Source organism: Gallinula chloropus (assembly GCF_964237585.1).
Source record: "Gallinula chloropus genome assembly, chromosome: 1".
Classification (NCBI taxonomy): domain Eukaryota; kingdom Metazoa; phylum Chordata; class Aves; order Gruiformes; family Rallidae; genus Gallinula; species Gallinula chloropus.
Window position 1 is genome coordinate 143,203,348 of NC_140085.1, and position 19,220 is coordinate 143,222,567.

The following is a 19,220-nucleotide window of genomic DNA, read 5'->3' on the forward strand; positions in this document are numbered from 1 at the left end:
TCTGTGCTATGAGAGAATACAAATAATTGATGATACCCTATTCTGAAATTTTTACTGTTACTTCTTGTTGAAGTGCTTCTGGATTATAGAAAGACATCTGAATTTGATCAGTAATTAGTTTTGCTGGAAATAGACTGGATGGAATTACATTGAGTCCAGGACCTCAACTTTCCTAAGGCAAGCCGCATGTTGCCTGTCTGAGGGCATCTTCCATCTCCTGGCTTGTCCTTCTGTTGAAGCAAAACTGGGTAGTTCTGCTGCACTGGTTGGGTTTGTGGAGCAGCTTAGCTTACCCAGGACATGTGGCTGCAGCTCTGTCTTTGGGCGTTTAGGATTGCTTGATGCAAAGTCAGAAAAGAAGAGTGCTATTTTAAGATCAGTAAGAAAAGCATTTGAAGGAAAAAGAAAGCTATTGGTCTTGAGCCATTCTTTAGACTTTCCTGTTTATTTCTTTCATGTTATTGTCTCCCTGATTTATTGTATGAATCTGGTTTTTACTCAGCCCAAAGTAAAGTGTTACTGAATTATAGAGATACTTAAGTGCAGTTACAAGCACATCATTCTGAATAAGAAAATGTTTCAATCAATTAAAGTGTTTTGACTTGTTTGGTGTGGGTTTTTTGTTTTTGTTTTTTTTTTTGTAACTTATGCTGTGGGTTATTGATTGTGCTTTATATAACTCTACTGGTAAAAGAAGCAATAGTCGAGAATTTTTCCTGATACTTTGTGGTCTTCATTGCTGGATTGGCTGGGTGGTATTTAAGTTTCAGTGTTCATCTACTGAGTTACCAGTGGGAGATTAGTATAGATAAAACTAAAGAAAGTTTCTAGAGCAGAGTTGCTGTCTTCTGGAGATTGAGCTTTAGTATAGACATGGCCTGTTTCCTCCCACGTGGCCTCGGTACCATCAAACGAGTTCAAGGTTGCACTAGTATAGATGTAGATAGGTAGACTGACGGTGCATGTGTAAATGACTTACACATTGAGGATGTTTGGATATTGATACAAAAGATACAAACCTATTTAGCCTACTATTTCACTTAGCCATCAGTATATAAAAATGAAAATAAACATTTCAATTATGTCCATTACCAAGATTTGTACTCTTGTGTAATCTTTCTTGGAGGCACCACGTAACCGTGAGTGGCTGGCAAGGTTACGGTGTTCTAACTGGACGAGTTTGTCAGGCTGTTTCTTCTTTTGAATGAGTTGCTCTGTTATTAATATTAATGAACTTTTTGCTAAGTAAGGGCAATTTGAGATGAGAAGGCAGTAGAAACATATAATTTAATATTTTTTTTTTTACAACATTTTAATTTCTCTTACAGTGTATCCCTGTATCGGGGAAATTGCCGACCTCTCCGGTTTGAGCCACCGATGCTGGATTTCCATGAACAGTAAGTTGAAAAGTCTTTTGATATGTTTGGTTAGACAAATAGGAGGAAAAAACCCACCACCACCACCACCACTGGTCATCGAGTCCAGCTCCTGGCTCCACACAGGGCCAGATGTGTTACAGAGAGCTGGTGTACTCAGTCTGAAACATCACATAGCAACTTACCAGCTGCAGTGGGTTTGGTAGTGTAGGTACTTGTACTTACTTTTTAGATAATTGTACAGCTGCTCTGCAGAGAGGGAACAGTTTTAAGTCTAGGACTTAACGTGTTGAGGTGATATTACCTTTCTGCTTATACATAACCTGCATCAGAGATCACTTACACTAGTATGTCCATTTTACTATTGCTTTAGTGGGAAAAAGCTTTTATGACTGGATCTGCAGTTACTGGAACAGTAATAGAGAGCTTTGAAAATGCATCCTCAAGAAGAACAAACAGCCTCCAGGAGCCTCCATAGTCCAACTTGCAGCTGGTTTCTGTTTCAGTTCTCAGTGGCTGAATGTAATGGTTTACCTCAAACTTATCTGTGACTTCTGAAAGATAAAGGGAGAAGGAAGTATGTTTAACAATTTCAGTAGCATGCCTGTTTGTAATCAGTTCCTCTGAGAACTACTTCGGTCTTAACTTTTCTTACCAGTAACTGGTTACTGTGTGTAGATAGCAACATTCTTCTTGTTAACAGTCAAAACTTGGTGTACATGAATGCAGCCTATCAAAGCATCAATCATGCACAATGTAAACTACAGTGAGGATGTTTCAATCATTTTGTTAACAGCTCAACCTGGAAGAAGAAAAATATCCCAGGTGTGCCATAGGCTGTGGTTTGCACAGAGTAGTTTTCCAGAAATGATGTTTATACAAATAAACAAATGGAATGCCACTGAATCACAAAGCTATGTGAAAATGCCTCATTTTATAGAATCAGTCAAAAAAAAAAAATCATAATTTTGACTTCTGAGTAAAGACATAATAAATCGCTCTGTTGCCTCTTCCTTATTTCTTCAAAATTTCAGAATCTCTGGCTTTTGATGTTGTGTGTTTTTGTTGTTTCATCTTTTGTAATGTCAGTAGTTGGTCCTAGGCAAGAGGACATGTGCTTCTAACATGAATAGTAAAATACCTAGTGGCAAGCCCTGCTCTACTGCATCTCTTCTATAACAAAATTAGGTTGTAGTCAACAAGTTATACTGGTGAGTGCAGTGCAAACTCAAACTTGCAGAATGGTTTGCTCTTTGTTAAAGTTACTGTAAACTTACCTATTGAATCAATTTGAAGTGATTTTTCTCTTAAAATTATAAAAGTTTTCAGTTCATAGTAACAACTGAATTTGACATTTGAAGTGTATTTTATACACCTTTTCCTAATATGACTAAAGTCTTCTTTTGTTGACGTCCTCTGAAAGATCTTGCTTTTAAAGGTCATCTCGAGTTTGCTTGCTTGTCTGAAGTAAGCTGCATGTGCTGCTCTGTAGATTTCTAAAGATGCTTTTTTTTCCTTTGTTCCTTGCTAAAAATAGATCCCAGACAGTATCATAAATACTTCACACTGTTCTTCATTATATTTTGGCTCTTCATGTAAGCTGTTCTTGTCAGAGCTGAAAGCAATGAAGAAGTGTAAATCTAGCACACTGTTAAAGTAGTGCAAATCTACTTAGGAAGGGCTCTATACAATAAATGCAGAACTGCACTGGGAGATTGTTGCCTTCTATCAGTTAAAATAGGAAATCTGTGTGTTAGATCCTGGCTTGTTATGAGTTCTGTTAATTATTTTTTTTTTCCTAAAAACGTACAGTTATTGATTTATGTGTTGTAGTTTGGGTCATAATCTAAGGCAGAAATGATCTTCTGTTTATTAAATTTTCAGTAAGATGTCAAAAACAGTTTTAGAAATGTTTAGATATGGAGTCCAACATTCATTTTAAAACCTGTACTTGACCATTTAGATAAAAGGGAACCAACTCTGAGATACGCTAAGTTAACTCAGCATTATGGTGAGAACGAGCTGTAGGTGCTAAGCACCTTTGAAGTCAAATAATGCAGATTTAAGGGGGGGGGATGTTTGTTTTGTTGTGGTTCTGGGGGGTCTCCTTTATTAAAATAGTCAAGATTTTCACATTCAAATTCTGGCTTATCTCTCTCTGTTAATAACGGATTTTCTGAAGGCATCAGATGCCTGTTTAGTTTCTGAATCAGTATTGTACTTAAAGGGTGTTGTGTTAATAGGTAGCATACAGCATTTAGTAGAGCAAAGTTGTTTCAAGTTCTTGTTTGTGCTGAGCTATCAACACTTATCATTCCTAGGCTGAAGGAAGTTGCAATATTTAATTTGAGTAAACTAGCCCACTCCTGTGACATTTTTGGTCTGCTGAGATTGTGTGGGTTTAATCAGATGTTTCAAAAACATACCAACTTGAGCAGGAACAATATTTATTAAAAGTTGTTTTGCCTAGGGAATATCATAACATCAAAATCAGTATGAAATTGATAAATAGTTGCTGTAGACACACTTCCTGTGTTCCACCTGGAGATGAGATTACAATGGCCTTTTGCTTCTGTTTTATAAGAGTTGGAAGTGTTTGGTTTTTTTTAAATGCTGTTTTAATGTAAAATAAACACTACCATATTGCACTACTTTGAAGGCTGTCCAGGTAATCTCATATTTATTGAAGAAGTGTATGCTGTATATTAGGATATGCAGATCTTTAGCTGACTTGAAGATACCCCAATGCTTCTCTGTATAAATTAAGCTTTGGGAATGGGCTGGCACTGAGGCAGGTTCTATACAGCTTTTCCAGGGGACTGCTTAAACTAAGTGGAATACTCACATGTTTATTTAACGTGAAGGCCTCCTGCTTGTGTTTCTGAAGCAATGCCAGTCTTCCTCTGGAACAACTTCTGCAACACGTTGGATATTAAATTTGGGGCTTTAAAGAAAACTAAACAATATTTAAAAAAACCCAAAACAACAAAAGAACCCACCCAAAACCAACTCCACAAACAGCTGCCTTTATTTATAGCTGTGTTCTGTTTTTTGTAATGTCTGTAGTCTGTTACTTTCTCCTGTTGTTCAATGGGGATGGAATAATTGACATGTCCTAGCATACATCACTAACCATTATGGTATCTTCCACAGTTGGTTGCTCAGAGGCTATTTTGGCAGAACAGTCACTATGTACATGGCTTTCTGTGTTTGAGACAGGTCTTCATATTGCAGCTCTCCTCGTTGGGCCGTCTGGGTGAAGACTGAAGAATACTGTTGCGGTGCAGTTCGTGTTCAGTTACTGCACCTGCTTTGTGGCAGAACTTGAACCTTTTTAGATCTTGAAAGCAATTGCTTGGTAACGTTAAAATATTTGAGACCTTCTTGCAAGTCTTGAGACCTTATCTTGCTTGAATTAATAGAGAATGTGAAGTTGGGTGGATTGGTCTCATTTCTTCAAGATACCTAGTCTCTTAACAGTAAATAGTGGAGAACTTCAGCAACCAGAGAGTTTATCCAAATTGCTAGTTTTCTTACATCTTAGATAAGGATATTTACAGAATGGTGGAAGGACCAATCAGGTACCTGTGTTGTGCAGCAAAATGTTTACACATTACCTTTGATACTCTTCTAATGTGCGTGGGTTTGAGATTGCTGGAAATTTGAAGTGTTGTGAAATGAAATTTTCATTTCCCTTGGGGTTTGTTAAATATAAGAAACTGTTGACAGTAAATTGACATTTAGTCCAGACCTACCTCCGTTTTTATTCGCATCTCATGATAGGCTACAAAAGGCTGTCAAAGCAAATCTTAGATTTGTTCAAATCAGTTGTTGATGTGGTTGGTTAAGGCATTTTTTGTATATGGGGCTTTGCAAACTGTTTTGAAAAGGTGTGATTTTTGTTCTAAATTAGATTTGTAACATAAAATAGGGTGTTTGCTGCATTTAATTTATTACATGGGCACTGACTTTTTGTCAAGTGTAGTATAAAAGAACTTTCTTGGTTTTATTTATTTACTTTTGTTTAAAGCCAGTGAAACCTGGGAGCTGAAAAACAGCTGATCTATAGGGTAGTAAATACACAAAACCACAACCCTTCCATTTCTTTTCCAAGTTAAGAGACCATTTTGCATTTTCAAACTTATGTGCTTCAGCTACTCTAACTTGCCCTGTGTCACACAGGCAACTTGCCTGTGTCACTCAACCAGTGATGAGTTGAAAGTTCCAAGTGAAAGAGGAAGAATGCTCTACTCGTTCATTCTCTAGTCTTGTACATCATGCAGGCATCTTTCGTGTTTGTTCCTTCGTGCTAGCTCCTTACTAGCAGCTCCTTCATGATGGGGTACAAAAGGAATTCCCTTTTAGTCTCCAGAGGGAACCTTGTCAGACCAGCTCATTTCATTTCATTAGAAGTATCTGGATACATTACAGGTCAACACTCAACTTCTTACTGGTGGAACTTGCAGTCTCTGATCTTTTGACTGGAGAACCATCTGCACTGGTTCAGGAAGTTCCCAAGTTGCACGTATTTAGAGGCTTAACAGGGTTTTTCTGGACATCTGACCTTGCATGCTTTCCACGTTATTACCCTTTTGCCTTCTAGGCATCTGCTGTTCGCTCTGGTCGGGCATGGTGATTTAACCCATGTGAAACTTCTGATATGCTGTCCAACAGCTGGCCTTGCAATTGCTTCAGCAGTTGCCAAAGGTGCTGAAAAAAACATATTTTGGGGGAACCATATTTGATAAACTCTCAAATTCACGAGGAATTTAGCTGAATTGACTCTTGAGGATATTTATCTATATTCACAGCATTCCAAAATCTGAATGGGAAGTTTATGATTGACTTCAGTTCTCTCTCCGCTCTCAGAAAGAATAGGAGATGGAAGAGGAATAATGTATCTGCTGAATTTATATGCTTTGCTTTTCAGTAATAGATTTTTATCCGTTTCAAGCAAGCATTTCACAGAAGTATTTAAATTCTATGCATTAAGAAAAAACGGCATTATTCTTTTTAAAGGGCATTTTCTCAATCCATATTTGCTTCGCAGTGAGTACCTAGATATTTTTGCAAGTTAAGTTTGAGCCTATAACTCAAGGACTCATCTCCCTAACTTTTTGCAGGAGCTGGCTTCCATAGTTAAAAGAATCTGCTTCTTGATCTTTAGTGCAGCAGTGAATTCCATTACAAGGACATGCTTGCAATACACTGCAGGTACTAGCTCAGACTTTGGGAAGAGTTGAGTTGCAGCGGTAAAGAATGTACACACAAGATTCTCTACCCATTTGAGCAGGCACCTCACCCTTATTAATTACCATCTTCTCATCTAGGTTGTGGTATCTGCTTTTTATCAGTGTAGGTGGACCTAGCATTATGCAGGGACAAAAGATTAGGAGCAAAATCCTACGTGCTTTGACAGGTCACATTTGCCTGAAGGTGTGTGTCTGTACCATCTTCTTGCAATGAGAAGTGCTAGCTGTGACTACTCCAGGAAATTCTGCTGTAAAATTTGGCACCAGGTAACACTGTACTTGTGCAGATCATTGCAGCTTGATAATCCACAGACTGGGAAACATCCCTTCTGTGGTTATTGCTTGGGGTGTAGGTTCATTAAACATGTCTGGTGTAGAATGCTTTACCTGGGTTTTAGATGGCAGAAAAAACAAGTGAGGTTTGCCCTATTTCTGTAGATTCCTTAAAGAATATAAGGAAAGTTGCATCAGAGCAAAACATAATATTAGACTCACTGTTTGGTCAACAAAATGATGAAATTAAACATAGAATGTATTAATTAAACAGAATTCCTTTTTAATGACTTCTGCCTTTATCAGCTATAGTAATGCTATGGTGGTTTAGTCCGGAAGCCAAAGGTAGTGAACTGTGATGTCTGTTGTGGCTGCTTCCCTAGGAGGTTTTGGCCTCTCAAATGTGCTGTTTTGTATCCCACTTTTTTCAGAACTGAGAAAGCATGAAGGCCTTAAGATTGTTAGTGTTTCAATTTTACTTGGAGCATTGAGTTTTACTTCCAAACTGCCTTTCAGACAGGAATAGTCTTGCACTTCAGTGTTACTAGTTCATTCAACACGGTTTTCTTGGCTTTGTGGTGTTTCACACATCAGGCGTCATAAGAAGTGTCACTTAGCTCTGATCTTGGGCTGTCAGTACACAGCTGGCTCTCTGTGGAGACCACAGGTGATATGCTACTCACGCTCTTGGCTCACATGTAGTACAGCGCTTAAAATCTATCTCATCTCTCACTTCCTACTGTTGTGGTTAGGGGTAGCTGCTCTGCTTGATTCTTGTTTTCCGATCTTGTGTCTTATAAAGACTGGTTGGAGTGCCTTGTAGTAGAGGAGGAGAATGGTTTGCCCTTTGCAGTGAGATCTAGGGAACAGACAGATGATCCTCAGGAAGGACTGAAGAATCTTTCTTCAATGTTGGAGGAGTTGGACTGTTTTCTTTTTCTTTTTTTCTTTTTTTTTTTCTTTTTAATGTCCACTTGGTCTAAACAACAAATTCACTGTGCAATTGCAGACATTTATAAAAGCTTGATTATACTTTTCACAGTCACCAAGCAGATAAAATGCTCAAGCCCTTCTGCAGTGATGTCAGTAAAGAAAGGTGTGTTTGAAGCAGTGGGTTCAGAATTCAGGGAGTGCTGGGTAACTCTGTATCAGGGCTTTTCTCAGGTGCGCTTTTGAGGGTGGTTTTCTCGTTGGCTTGTTTGGTTTTTATGGTTTTTTCCTTTCCTGGGGGTAGGTTTAGAGATGGGGAACTTTGGAGTGCTGGATGGCATTCAAATTTCTCTGGTCTGATAAAGGTTTCCCTGGCAGGAGAGCTGGTTTACTGTTTACTTCTGTTGATAACAATGTAGCAGTTACAGCGGTTAACTCAAAACATCACAGCTGGTAAAACATTTCACTTTCTAATATCCCTCCAACAGGTCCGAATATTTTTATGGCTTAACTTGGAATTTAGCTTTTGTACGGATTTTAAAATGTGAAGAGATCAATTGTCTTCATTACTAGTTAAGTTAGGGAAATCAAAATGCAATTTTTTTTTTTTTGGACAGTGAAAGGAGCAAGTGTCTGCTAGTGGAGACGTGAAATTAGAACTCAGCAAGCAAAGCAAAGAGCTTCACAGTAGTAGAGTGCTGATATGTTCTGCTGTTAGTGACACAGTTTATTGAAGGTTATTAATTGTGTCTTTGAATTAATATCATGGTCTTTACCATGTACCTATTTAGGCTGTGTTTCATAAGTAGGAGGTTCTGTCTTTTACCGCGGTCATTTGGTTTGATTACTGTCACTAAATCTTCCATTCAGTGCAGCCTTTAATTTACAGCAAGCTTATGTTGCTCTATCTGTTGAGACACACCCTCCCTCCCACGTTGAAAGACTGTGCGGTTACAATAGTGCTTATTGATTTGGCCTCTTAAAGTTAAGTGAGGATGGCAGAACAACTACCTGGTATTGGTCATCATCCCTTCAGGTACTACAGATAGTAATTCTTACCACTAGTTCTCCAGTCCTTGCAATGTCTGGAGCAGGTGACAGGAAGGGAGTGCTATGTGGAATATGTGTAGCCTGGAAGTTGAAAGTTAACTATTTTGAATTCCAAAAGATAATGTGGAGCTAATTGTAATCTACACACTTCATTTGTGCTTTGATGTTCTCCTCGTACCGGCTAGGACAGAGTTAATGTTCCCAAGGAGCCAGCACAGGTAAGCCAAGCTGGCCAAGGGTGTTTTGATATGACATGACATCACACCACCATAAAAGGGGGCTGGTGAGGAGGGACAGGTCTGCCTGGCTTAGGGATGGTCTGAGTGTGGGTGGAGCATCGTCGGTCATCCCTTCCTATGGTTATCACCATGTGTGAGTTCTGTCTTGAGTGCTGTCGCTGTCGTTCCCCTCTCCCCGCGCTGTCCCAGCAAACTGCCCTGACCCCACCCATGGGGGCACCTGTCCTCCCGTCCCACGGGGGGTGCAGAAGGAGCAGGCAGTGTGGGGTGCTCGGCTGCGGCTAAACCACGACAGGTGTGTTAAAAGGCATGAAAAGAAGTCTGAAGAGATACCAAAGTATGGAAAATAATGGGTGAAACTGAAACATTTACTGCCACGCCAGCTGTAGTAAACGAGCCTAATGTTTGTGTGGAATAAAATGTTAGCACGTCTTGTTAGAGGAAGAGTGTGCTGCTGTTTAACTGTTTGTCTTCTGTGTTTTAAACTTCTTAAATGCTAGAATTTATCAGAGGAATTCTTTATTTTTTTGCCTTAAGGTATGAATTCAAATGTCACGTGCAAATAAATTAGTTATTGCTGCACATGCCTGTGTACTTAATTCTGTATAGCATGTTATAAAATACCAGAAGAACTCTGGGTTCCAGGTAAGACTATTTACAATCTAGCAGGAAAAAAAAAAAAGTGCTTGGATTTTTGTCTAGAGTGTGTTCTGTTTGTTTTAAGTTGCTGCTTGCAACCTTAAGGTAGTCATTTAGAGGTTCTAGCATAGGAATAGAAAACTTTGCCCCTTCTTATTCTGAAGTAAAAAGCTGAAAAATAGAGTTTTCTTTTGGATAGGTGTCATTTTGGAGAATGGTACAAACTTGGGTAAGCCTTATGGAAAAATAATCAGTAAAATAATGAAGGATATTTTTAACTATATAATTCCTCAAGGTAGGATTTACATATGTTAGTTGAAAAAACATTTAATGCTAAGCTCTGTTGTCAGTGTTCATCACTGTTATGACCCTATCTGGTTAAATAGGACAAAACCCAATGGTGTGTTCTCTAGAATTTTAACACTTCAAAAATGTTCTCTCTCTGTTTTGACAGGCCAGTTGGAATGCCAAAAATGGAAAAAGTTTACCTACATAACCCTAGCTCAGAAGAAACAATTACATTAGTATCAATATCTGCTACAACATCACATTTTCATGCATCATTTTTTCAAAATAGGGTAAGTTATTTTTCTGCTTTCTGGAAAAGAGCTACTCCTCTGCACACCCCTACCCCTGCCATGGGAGCTTGATTTCCCTCTTTCTTTAAAGGAGTTAGTTGCTCCAATAATTACATACCTAAAAGTATTAAGATGCTGCAGTTCTTGATCTCCTATTGGTTACCAAGCAAATTTTAACTGAGCACCAAAACACGCAGAAACCCTACTAGAAGAAGAGGGATAAAATACTGCATATGAGTTCTGACTACATTGGAAGTGTGTACTGTAACTGACAGTTTAACAGCAGATCTTCTCTGCTGCTGCAGTAACTTAAGTGTATGTGCCTTAGAGCATATACACAACAAGCTGCTTGTTTCTTGTTTGGTTGTTGGGTTTGTTGTGGCTTTTTTTAAAAATTGGAAGTCCAGTGAAGTGATGTTAGTATGAAGCAGCCATTCCAGTGCACTTAGAACTACTACAGTCCTGACACAGGAACTTACAAATTAAAAAGCGTGGTGTCAGCAGTGTTAACTCTTAACCACCTTACTCTTAGGTATAGTCCCCTTGTTTCAGTTATGTCTGCAGGGCCTGTGGCTTTGTGGGGACCATGCAAACAGTAAAAAAATCAGAAAACCTGTCTATAAGCAACTTGTCTTGCTTCTGGAAGTCTAGTAATTGCCTTCTCTAATGTTTCATTAACTGTCAGTACAGAATATTTCTGTGATAAGCTGAACTCTTTTGATCAGAATTCAACACAGAAATTTAGTTAAATAAGTTCCTGCAGTATACAATAGTTGTAAAATACTGGTATATTTATTATTATTTTGTTACACATTTTTAGTTGTCTAAAACTTCTACTCTTTTTGTTCCAAGTCTGTGGTTGACTTTCTAACTTCAGTTTTCCATAGAGAACACACAGGGTTCTTTTGTTGCACAAATACTGTTGTTCATCTGCAGCATGGAATGTTTTCAATAAACAGTTTTGCTTATTCCTCTGCTTGCTTGCTTTTATATTTTCCAGAAAATTCTTCCAGGAGGGAATACGTCCTTTGATGTAGTTTTCCTCGCAAGAGTAGTGGGAAACGTAGAGAACACTTTATTTATTAACACTTCTAATCATGGGGTATTTACTTATCAGGTAAGAAAATGACACTCTTTCAGGAAAAACTTGTGAAGTGTGAATCAACCAGAGCAGTGTTTGTGATGGCATGCATAACCATTCAAGGATATTTGCACAGTAGTGTGTGTGTGGGGGGGGTCATCAGCCAAGGTGAAGAGGTTTCCATCTCTGCTGCTTGCTGTAACACTGAGGTATACCACTATAAATGTCTGTAAGGCAAGTCAGTGACATTATGTAGGGTTTAGAAGCCTCTCAACAACTGTGTGTGTGTGATTGTAGTGGCTTATTGCAGTGGTCTAGCTGATCCTTCAGTGCTGTATTCATCTGATGCAGTGGCAAGACAATATTAGTCATTAAGTTGACAAAAAAATTACTCACTTGAGAATCAGCATGATAGACCACACAGATAAGTGTCTGAAAAGTGAGAGAAATCCTCTGGTTGAAAGCATATGAATAGGGCCATGAGGATGATCAGAGGGCTGGAACACCTCTCCTACAAAGACAGGCTGAGGGAGCTGGGCTTGTTCAGCTTGGAGAAGAGAAGGCTCGGGGGAGACCTAACAGCAGCCTGCCAGTGCCTGAAGGAGGCTTACAGGGAAGCTGGGGAGGGGCTGTTTGTAAGGGCATACAGCGACAGGTAGTGGCTTCGAACTCAAGCAGGGTAGGTTTAGATCAGACATGAGGAAGAAGTTCTTGGCTTTGAGGGCAGTGAGGAACTGGAACAGATTTCCCAGAGAGGTCATGGAGGCCCCATCCCTGGAGACGTACAAAGTCAGGCTTCATGAAGCTCTGAGCAACCTCATCTAGTTAAAGGTGTCCCTGCTTACTGCAGGGCCTTTAAAGGCCCTTCCAACCTATGATTTACCATGGTAATGGTTTGAAAAGAACAACAAGACTACTTCCCATGTGGATAGTCTGTTCCATAATGGTATGGTTAAAGGGTATTTCATGCCTTTATAACCTTTAGCTGGTATCTAGTGTTTCAGAGTATCAGGAAAAAAAGATCATCTTTGGACTTCCTGTGTTCTAAATATGACAGTGTGTAAGTAAGTAGTAACTATGAGAAATGCCCTTTAGCTGCAAACTATTATTTCAGTGCTTTAGCATCATGCTGCTTTTAAATGTTGGGTTAGAAATATTCTTCAAAACTAATCAAAAAGAGTACTTGGTAGATCACTAGGATTGGCACACGTATGTCAGGCTCTGTAACAACTACATACAGCCACTTAAGCCTGTTTTTCTTTTTCTGAACCAGGTGTTTGGCATTGGAGTACCGAACCCCTATCGATTGCGCCCATTTATTGGGGCACGAGTTCCTGTAAATAGCAGTTTTTCTCCTATAATAAATATACATAACCCTCACAGTGAACCTTTGCAGGTGAGCTTAAGAGAAAGCCATTAAATGCTCATTTATGCTTATGATAATAAACTGAATTTTTGTTTATTTTGGTACTTCTTCAAATTCCGTTTGAACTTTATAGCTATTTGGGGCTGAATGTTTCATATTATACAAATGTTTTTCTGTTTAAATGCAAGTTAGTTGTTACCATTAGGCCTGTAGATCTTTTAATTTGATAAAGTGAGGCATTACTGTAAAGTTTCTATTTAAAATTTTCATATTTGCTGCAAAAGAAAGAATTAAACTTCACTGGTAATTAAGAAAAATACCAAAGCAAAAAAAAAATAAAATAAATCTGGTGCTTTTAATCCAGGCACACCTCTTTCCTTGTGCTTGTTTTGCACAGCTTAAGGTGTCTTTACAGTGTACCCTAGTAAGTAATATTGGCAAGCATTCCTATGTTAAGGTAGGATTGATGTCGGCACAATTAAACAAATAGTCCACTGATTAAACATGATCTGAGTCTGTAAGTGATCCACAAAAAGTGTAGCATTATCAAATGGCTACATCATCATTAAAAGTGAATTTATAAGATACTCCAGTGGTCAAATAGTTGCTTAACCCATGCTGTTACATTATAGTACCTGGTAACTTAAACAGGGTTCTTCTGAAGTACTAACATTTTCCTGTTGTGCTCCTCAGGTGGTAGAAATGTATTCCAGTGGAGGTGATCTGCATTTAGAGCTTCCAACAGGTCAGCAAGGAGGTACAAGGAAGCTATGGGTGAGTAGTCATCCTTGCAGCATTTGTTATATTTGTCTGGGGAGGTTTTGTTTTGATATGATTTTAGGTTTTGTGGTTTTATACAAACTATTTCTTGTCATGTGATCATTGAAAATATCTCATAAAAATGAAATTACAGGGTCTGTTAATTGTATGGTAAATAGGAATTGGTGGAAAGGGCTAATGAAAGGAAGCCATCTGTATTGAGCAGTGCTTTTTTTTTGAATGAGAGGAATAAGATGATTCCTAGTAGAATAAATTACACCCATCTCAGCATTCAGGACAACGTAGTTATTCTGATGGTCAGTAGTTTGATCTAACCCACAGGGAAAATATACAGCAATTTTTATAATTATTTTTATTTTTTTTTTAATTGAGAAAGTCCTGTGGATCACTTTAAATGCACACGTGTTGAAAAAGCAGCTGAAGGAACTCCAGGAAGAAGAATCTATTAAGGGCTACTAAATAAAACAGCAGTGTGTCTAGCTGCAATAAATCCCTAGATCATGAGTCGAGAGTGGCTGGAAACTGTTCTGGAAAGCATTCCTGCAAGTGTGCTCTGCACTTACTCTTTACTCTTCCTATCTGCTGCGGAAGGACGGTGTAGTGGGTTGGATGGACTCACTGTCTGGCCCATTAAATCAGTTTTGTTGTGTTCTTTAATGTAGTTTTTACTATCTCATGTAGTTTTAAAGTAACTCATAGAATATAGAATCACAGAATCAGAGATGGGTTTCAGTTGGAAGCGACCTCAAAGCCCATCTAGTCCCACCCCCCTGCTATGGGCAGGGACACCCTCCACCAGACCAGGCTGCCCAGAGCCCCATCCAACCTGGCCTTGAACACTGCCAGGGAGGGGGCAGCCACAGCTTCTCTGGGCATCCTGGGCCAGGGCCTCGCCACCCTCACAGGGAGGAATTTCTTCCTGATATCTAATCTAAATCTTCCCTCCTTCAGTTTAAAGCCATCACCCCTTGTCCTGTCACTGCACTGCCTGATAAACAGCCCCTCTCTAGCTTCCCTGTAGGCCCCTTCAGGTACTGGCAGGCCACTATAAGGTCTCCCCTGAGCCTTCTCTTCTCCAAGCTGAACCAGTGCAAGTCTCTCAGCCTGTCTTCACAGGAGAGGTGCTCCAGCCCTCAGATCATCTTTGTGGCCTCCTCTAGACTCTCCCCAACAGTTCAGTGTTTTTCTTGGATGCTGTTCCAGGTGGGCTGCAGGGTAAAAAAATAATTTAAAATACGATGACGACACTTTGACATATGGATGTACATCATTCTCTAAAATTGTTTTGATGCCAAATGTTTGATTGGATGAAGCAGTCTGCATACGCAGGAGGATTTTTGTAGTCACTGTTCAGAGTTACTTCAGAGATCTGATGAACCTTGGATCCCCTGTTACATATATGGAAGAATCAAATCACATCCTTTGAAATAGTAATGAATGACTGCATTATATTAGGGTTGAAAACTGACCTCCAGAGTGGATTGGTACGAGTTTGTACTACAGAAAGCACAGAAGATATGTATAAGACAATCAACTGCTGTATGCATTGCATCCTGTCCAGTTTCCTTTGCTGAAATAGCAAAGAAAGAAGCTGTCAAATGAAACAACATCAATTGATGCAAGGACTACTCATCAAAAATTCTTACTTTCTGCCATATTTCTTTGCATTTAAAGTGGAAGATACTTCGAATTTCAAATCACTTTTTTTTAAAGCTTCAATTTAAAAAAAAAAAATAGTAGTCCAGTTCCACAGCTCTTCTGTAACACGATGAGAATGAATATGCAATATTAGTATTTCAGCTATGGTTCTGAAGGAAGTCTTGTGCTACAGCTGTGTCCAGCAAATATAGAAAGAATTGTCTTTCAAACCCTTAATGCAGATGAGAACTGGTGGAACAGGCTTGGTACGGAAACTAATACACATTTTGACTTTTTGCTGTAAATTGCTTGGTGACTAATATATCTGCAGCTCCACAAACTTCTGGCTACTTGCAGTTCTGCACTATTTCATTTGTGTTTCACACTGAAACTGTCTGCTTTGGAGAAAAAAAAAATTAGAATATGCAAAAATTCTGTTTGCTGTTACTATACTCAGTAACATTTTTATGAATGGATTTTGTTTATTGGTAGATACTGTCAGTTTACTGTATTATTACCACAATTTAAATACATACAACTTAATGGAATAGGACATGAAAGTCTTCTTGCATATACCTGTTTCTAATCAGTGTCATTTTAAATGACTCCAACTGTCCTTACTAAATTTAATAGTCATTTTAGTAACAATCAGCCTGTGATTGCAGCTTTTTATCTTACTACAATTATACTCAATTCTTCTATTGTAATTTTTTTGTGTGGCAGCTTTTTTGTAATTACTGTAGTCTCAAAGATGTGCTTTGATTGTTTATCAGGAAATACCTCCCTATGAAACAAAAGGAGTGATGAGAGCCAGCTTTTCTTCAAGAGAAGCAGATAATCATACAGCCTTCATTAGAATAAAAACAAATGCCTCAGACAACACAGAATTTATCATTCTCCCTGTAGAAGTAGAAGTTACAACAGGTTGGTAGAAAAGTGGTTTGTTGTTCTGGGGTATTCTAATATTATTCAGCTTGATTAACCTCTAGTGCAAGAAGAAAACTGTAACTTTTGTGTTTTGTTTTGTTTTTCCCTTTAAGCACCAGGAATCTATTCATCAACAGAAATGCTAGATTTTGGTACACTACGAACACAAGGTAAACAATACTTTGGGTCGCAAAGTATTATCAAGAGTAGGGTGGGGAGGGGAAAGCCCAGTTATCTCTGTACTATTTCAGGTTGCTTGTGGAATGATGCTATTTAAAGCTCTAGTTTCAAAAGCAGGATAACAGCATGTTACAGCAGTACATGCTGTATTCACCTGCAAGTACACTCGAGGGGTGTACAAACAAACAATAGTTGGCACAGTCTTACACTAATGCACTTACTAGTTGTGTGTGGCTTTGTCTGAAAACTGTTGTCAGTTTCCTTAATTTGTGAACTTGTTTTGAAAGATTGCTTTACATCTGTATAAGTTTTAGTAGTTTTCACAGGGAGTAGTGAAAGTGTGCAAACATGATCAGATTTGTTACTTATCGTGAGATCTTTGTGTTTGAAGTGTCATACTTTTGGAGCTAACATTTTACATTTTAAATTAGTACTGTTTAGTGGGGGAAAAAAAAGTGAAAACTAGCAAAACTGAAAGTATCTTTTGAAACTGTAAAAGGGACTTGTTTTTGAGGAAAACCAGTATATCTCTCAACTAAAAACAGGCAGCTTCTGAAGTACATTTCCTTGCAACTGTCTTAATGTGGAAAGATTTTAAAATAAGATTAGTTTCTGCTGAATATTGTTGCACCTGGCAAAATCGTTAATTGTGGTGGCTTTAGCCTGTTCGTTTCTTAATGTGTTAGAAACACATCTGATTACCTAAAGCACCTAACCCCAACTAATACACAAAAATGCAGTTTATAAGTGTGCCAGGTTCGTGGGGCTAGCTACATTGACTCGCTGTACTGACTTGTTAGTCTAGCTTTTTAACGCTGAACAGTGGATTTATATTGAGAAATCAGCTAGTGTAGATGACTTTGTATAAGGTTCTTATGTTAAAATAGCCTAATAGCCAGATGTGTTTTTTCTTCTTTAACAGATCTGCCAAAAATTTTAAATCTGCATTTGTTAAATTCAGGAACAAAAGATGTGCCAATTACAGTAAGTTTTATTTCCTTTCAATTTGAAACTTTCTACTTGGATTTTCTTTCTCTCACAAAACTCGATCGTTCACGGGATGCCTGTGTAGTGTTCAGAATTAGAAGCTGGGTGATATGTGACTGAAAAGATGACTTAACAGGAAGACAAATAATCTGTATGTGTGCTAAAATTCATTTGCTTCATAGCCTTCTTTGAACGGCTGTTTTGGCATTTATAGGATGTGCCTCCAATATCTGAGCCTCTGGAAGCTTTTATATTGGAGAACAGTAACTCCTGTTCAGTGAATGAGAGATTAATGCAGAGTCTGTGGGGTTCTTTGTCCTCATCAGACAGTCTGTGAGGGTGTCTAAAGTGGTTCCCCACCATAATCTTAGAAGATGAGCAAAGAGTAGCTTTCAAGAGCAGGCTGTAAAATGACTCTTGTTTCCTTGAGGTTATCCGCTTTGCAGCGTGAAATAAGAAAAAAAAAGCTCCACAAACACTCTAAAGCCTTTTCCAGTGAGATCGCTACAGCTGCATGTAAAGTGCAGCCAGCTTCAGGATTGTAGGGTTTGGGTTTTCTACATTCTATTTTTTATTGCAGAATTTTGGCTCTAGTCTGGCAGTCTGCCTTTATTCATTCATACCTTTTTCCTCTGTTAACTTTTCTCGTGGCCCACTATTTTTCTCACTTCGTCCTTTTCCCCTTCCTGTCTTCCTTGTTTTCCAGATTTAGTTGTATAGCTAGCTATACCTTGTCCCACTGCACTTCAAAAAGTGTTGAAGTGTTGAAAAGAAACCAGAGGAGCCAGAAGAATGACAGAAGGATTGGCAAAGGTTTCTTACTGAGCTCTTGGAGAGCATTTCTGTGTTTTTAAAGCTCATAGCTGTAACTGTAGGGAATAGTATTTTTAGTAGTAGAGGTCTAACAAAAGTAGTAGAGGTCTAACAAAACTTTAAATCAGGCAGGTTTTTGTGAAGTTTTTTTAGATGGTTGATTTTTGTGTAATACCCTTCCTGAGTACACTACAAAAAAGCATATATTGAAACCATCAGTATCACTCCTAATATCTGACAAAGTAGTGCCTAATTCATATTCTCCATATAAAAAAACCACTCATTTTTTTAAAGTTATGGTCTTTGGACTGACACTGGAAGGCTGTCATCTGATGACCATTATACATGTCATGACACAACTTTTCCAGATGAATTATTCTTTTACAGTGTATCAAAGCAGTAAATTTGGTGGTCTTAGAGGTTTTAGGACTCACTTTTGCCATGATAAAGTTACCACATAGGCCTAGATGTGATGTATTTTTCAGTGTTACATGTGGCATGCCAAACCAGCTGTTCTTCTCATTAAGGCACAGCTTTGTTGTGAAGCTGTAACCTTTCTAGCATTTGAAGCACTGTGTGAACTGCTGCTGCTGAGCCAATCAAGGCATTTCAAAGCGGTGAGAGTAAAAATTTTTTGGAAGGAACCTGGTGAATAGCTTACTTCTAAGAAAGCTTGGGAAACAGATTTCTGACCATTTAGAGGTAGGGTTTAAAAGCAGTGAGACAGAGCTCTGCGACAAATTTCATCTTAATGTCAGAAGAAAAGGCCAAGGCTATATTTAGCATACGTTTAAGCTGGGCGCTGGAGGAGCTAAATATCTTCAGGTCATCTGTGTATGAGAGACCGCTAATACTGCTGCCAGAGTTGTAGCTGTTCTGCCTTTAAGTACTTAGTCATGCTGTTGTCCAACAAATTGGTTGAGGAAAATAAGGGCAAGTCACTTGACTTTCTCTTTTGAGTTCTAAAACTTTTTATAAAAACATCCTTAGTTACAATTTGTAGGGGTTTCTCCATTATTAGGGAGAATCATGTTTATTTCCTGACTAGCTGAACTGTTACGCAGCAATGATTAAGCCACGCTGTCAACAACTTAGTGTAGATCATTAGACA

At 38.5% G+C, this 19,220-nt stretch overlaps 1 protein-coding gene across 1 annotated transcript in view; it reads left to right on the forward strand.

Annotated features, from left to right (window-relative positions):
• TMEM131 (transmembrane protein 131) overlaps positions 1–19,220 on the forward strand; it is a 105,691-nt gene that overhangs the window by 43,969 nt on the left and 42,502 nt on the right. The window contains exons 4-11 of the mRNA XM_084279098.1: positions 1,329–1,397; positions 10,214–10,337; positions 11,338–11,454; positions 12,692–12,814; positions 13,478–13,558; positions 15,976–16,126; positions 16,243–16,299; positions 17,232–17,293. Of these exons, the coding sequence (XP_084135224.1) occupies positions 1,329–1,397; positions 10,214–10,337; positions 11,338–11,454; positions 12,692–12,814; positions 13,478–13,558; positions 15,976–16,126; positions 16,243–16,299; positions 17,232–17,293 (784 nt within the window). The remainder of the gene's footprint in view (positions 1–1,328; positions 1,398–10,213; positions 10,338–11,337; positions 11,455–12,691; positions 12,815–13,477; positions 13,559–15,975; positions 16,127–16,242; positions 16,300–17,231; positions 17,294–19,220) is intronic.